The sequence below is a fragment of the Austrofundulus limnaeus genome, unplaced genomic scaffold, assembly GCF_001266775.1.
Source record: "Austrofundulus limnaeus strain Quisiro unplaced genomic scaffold, Austrofundulus_limnaeus-1.0 Scaffold1097, whole genome shotgun sequence".
NCBI lineage: Eukaryota > Metazoa > Chordata > Actinopteri > Cyprinodontiformes > Rivulidae > Austrofundulus > Austrofundulus limnaeus.
The window spans coordinates 67,383-70,656 of record NW_013953499.1 but is presented as its reverse complement, the minus strand read 5'-3'; the positions used below and the strand labels follow the sequence as shown (position 1 = coordinate 70,656).

Below are 3,274 nucleotides of genomic sequence, written 5' to 3'. Positions count from 1 at the left end.
AGTTAGTTTGGTCACTCTACAGAAGTCAGTTTGGTCACTCTGCAGGAGTTAGTTTGGTCACTCTGCTGTAGTTTGGTCACTCTGCAGGAGTTAGTTTGGTCACTCTGCAGGAGTTAGTTTGGTCACTCTGCTGTAGTTTGGTCACTCCTCCTGGCTGATGAAATGTGTTTCCTGTCCAGGCACTTCGGACTTCGCTGAGCCGGCCCTGGGGATGTTGCTGCCGGCGGCGGCGCTGTCCTGGGTGTGGCTGGTGGACCTGGAGAGGACCGTGGCCCTGCTGGTGGGCCGCTGCCTGGGCGGGATGCTGCAGGGTGCGCCCACCTCCCTGGAGGAGCAGGATACAGCTTACTGGCTGAAAACACCGCTCTTCAGTAACGGCCTGGAGACGGACATCCCTCAGCTGGGTGTGTAGTCTGATCCCTGCCAGGAGCACAAACACCCGGTTTAAATCATTCTCTAACCTAGAAAATTAAATCTGATATAATACAACATTTAGAGAGAACGTCAGTTATTGGATGTTGAATAAAATCATCATTTTAAAACAAATATTTAACCTTTCCAACGTTTATAACATTTTTTTTGTTTGTAAATTTAGTTATTTATAGCTGGAACTCTTTTCTGGCTACAAACTTGGCTAAAAAGTAAACTGGATGATTTAAAACAAGTTATTGAATCAGTTTTAATTTGAAAATCTGTATGTTTGAGCTCAGAAATAAATGATTCTGTGTTTTTAATGAGATTCTTTTAAATGAAACAAAGTACTAAAGAGGGAAAAGTTAGGAGCCTTTAATATCTTATGTTTGACTCTTATCTTTAGTTTATAGTTTAATTGTGACAGAAGTGATGAGCTGATGGCTAGTCTGAGCAGTGGACCCACTTATAAAATGAACTTTGACAAGTTCAACTCCAGTCTTTTATATTTTATATCCATTTGTACAAAAGTTAAAATCTTTCTGTTTACATTCCACAGTTAGTCTGTGAGAACTGCTACAGCTAGCTGCTGCTGTGCAGACAAACAACCACACACTGTTAATGAGAAGCTGTCATATAAAGGTTTATTAAATGAGAGTTCAGACTAGCTGTTAGCTCATCAGTTCAAAGATCTGTCTGCAGCAGGTAAGATGTTCTTTATTCCAAATGTCCAAACATTAAGACACTTCTTGCTGAAGCTGTGGCTGCTCACCTGTTGTCCTTCAGACACCTGCATCAGCTCRTTGCTGGAGGCAGCTCTGTCGGGGAAYGAGGAGCAGAAGCCTTTGGACTGTCCTCTGCGTCCTGACCTGAGTGTCCTGGTGGACCTGGCTCTGGGTTCCTCTAAAGAACCTGCTAACAGTCTGTGGATCAACATGCAGGACTACGCCGTCAGTAAAGGTGGGTTTGATTAATAATGGATTCTGAGCCGGACCAGAACAGAACTGAGCTTCCTGTCCCGTTGCAGACTGGGACAACGCGTCTCTGAACAACGAGTCCCTGTTGGACACCGTGTCCAGGTTTGTGTTTGCAGCTCTGCTGAAGCACACGGGGCTGCTGGGCCCGGCCTGCGGGGAAGGAAGGTAAACTCATCTAGACTCACATCCTGATAGGTCCACCCTGAAGGAAACACCTCACATGGTTCTGTCCCTTCAGGTACCAGCCGTCCAAGTCCCTGTCTGAGGTCTACCGCAGCGTGTACAAAGTCAGGAACCGCCTGCTGGCCTGTAAGAACATGGACTTCATYCAGACCAGGTCCTCTTCCCGGGAGAGGAGGGTGAGTTAGCAGCAGTGTTGTCTCTGGACCGCTCTGTTGTTTCACTTTAACTGTTTTTATTTTGCAATAATCAAACTGTCCAACTCTGGACTCAGATCTCAGACAATCAGGACTCTCTGGACATGGACCCCCAGGAGCACTCGTTCACTCGCACCATCGATGAGGAGGCAGAGCTGGAGGAGAGAGCTGACCGCGAGAGAGAAGACGGTCACCAGGAGCAAGACAACGAGGAGGAGGACCGAGAGCACGAGGTCATGACCGCTGGAAGTAAGAACCTCTTCTGGACTTGAGTCTTTACCAAACACCAGGAGAGATGGACCATCATGATGTCATCTCCTTTATCTGTCAGCAAAATATCTGCTGACCTACAGGCCTCACTGTAGCTCCGTTCAGTTACTATTACTGCCTAATTATTATTTATTATGGGTTAATAATGATTATTTTATTGGTATAAAAGTATTTAATTACAAAATAAAAATATTTATTTATACTTATTTTATTTAATTTGCACAATAGAAATAAGGAGGTTGTTTAAGGCTAGGTTTATTTACAAAGAATTGTTCTTAAATGAGTTCTTCTCTGCTGTTCTGCTTGTTGTGAAGTTACGTTGAGTTTTACGTGCTAACTCATGCTAACTCATGCTAACTCATGTAGCTTGTTTCAAAACAGACTTAGTTTGAATGAAGATGAATGTTTCTCTGATAAAATACAGCCAGCAGTTCTACAGTCAGCTGATAAACATCCTTTTATTTATTTTCTCTTTTTTTGTAATTTTCATTTAATTGTTTCTGCTGGTGTCAAACATGTAAAAAAACAGACACATGTTTGTGACCAATAATTGCTGCACCAGAGGAGTATAAGTATAAAAACAGGAACAGGAAAGATAATGAGAGAAATGATGCAACAAAAGAAAACTATTTTTCAGAATCGTTTATTGTCATTCACACACAACATCAAGATGCAATGCAGAACAAAATTTACAGTTTGAACATCTGTCTGGAGAAACACACAACATGACAAACATGGGGGAACAAACGTCCAGGGTCTTTTGCAACTTAGTGTGCTACCTTAAGCTCTGGAGGCTTGTTGGAAAGTTACAGCAGCAGGGGTCCAGCCTCTCATGTGAGGGGGGGTAGCAGCATTCTGGGCTCTGTGTGGGCGGGGGGACACCTGTGACTGTTGCTGCGCTCCGTTTACATTGTATTCTGGGAACTGGGAACTGGTAGTGACRTCATTTCCCAACAAACCACATGAAACTGCATTCCAGTTAGCTGACAGGTGATTGTATTGTTGCTGCTAACCTAGCTACTACACTGCTACAATATAAACAATGACAAAAAGAGAGCTCTACTACGTACGTCATGCAAATAAACATAGATTTTAACACGTACAGTATTACACAGAAAACACTGTGTGAGTCATTAAACAAACAGAAAACACTGTGAGTCATTAAACAAACACAGAAAACACTGAGTCATTAAACAAACACAGAAAACACTGAGTCATTAAACAAACACAGAAAACACT

The 3,274-nt window shown here is 43.0% G+C and overlaps 1 protein-coding gene across 1 annotated transcript in view; it reads left to right on the top strand.

The window, feature by feature from the left end:
* The window catches only part of herc1 (HECT and RLD domain containing E3 ubiquitin protein ligase family member 1), a gene marked incomplete at its 3' end in the record, with an annotated part of 85,705 nt that overhangs the window by 19,827 nt on the left and 62,604 nt on the right, over positions 1 to 3,274 (top strand). The window contains 5 exon segments of the mRNA XM_014030651.1: positions 180 to 404; positions 1,198 to 1,371; positions 1,439 to 1,553; positions 1,627 to 1,747; positions 1,843 to 2,014. Coding sequence (XP_013886105.1) covers positions 180 to 404; positions 1,198 to 1,371; positions 1,439 to 1,553; positions 1,627 to 1,747; positions 1,843 to 2,014 — 807 coding nt within the window.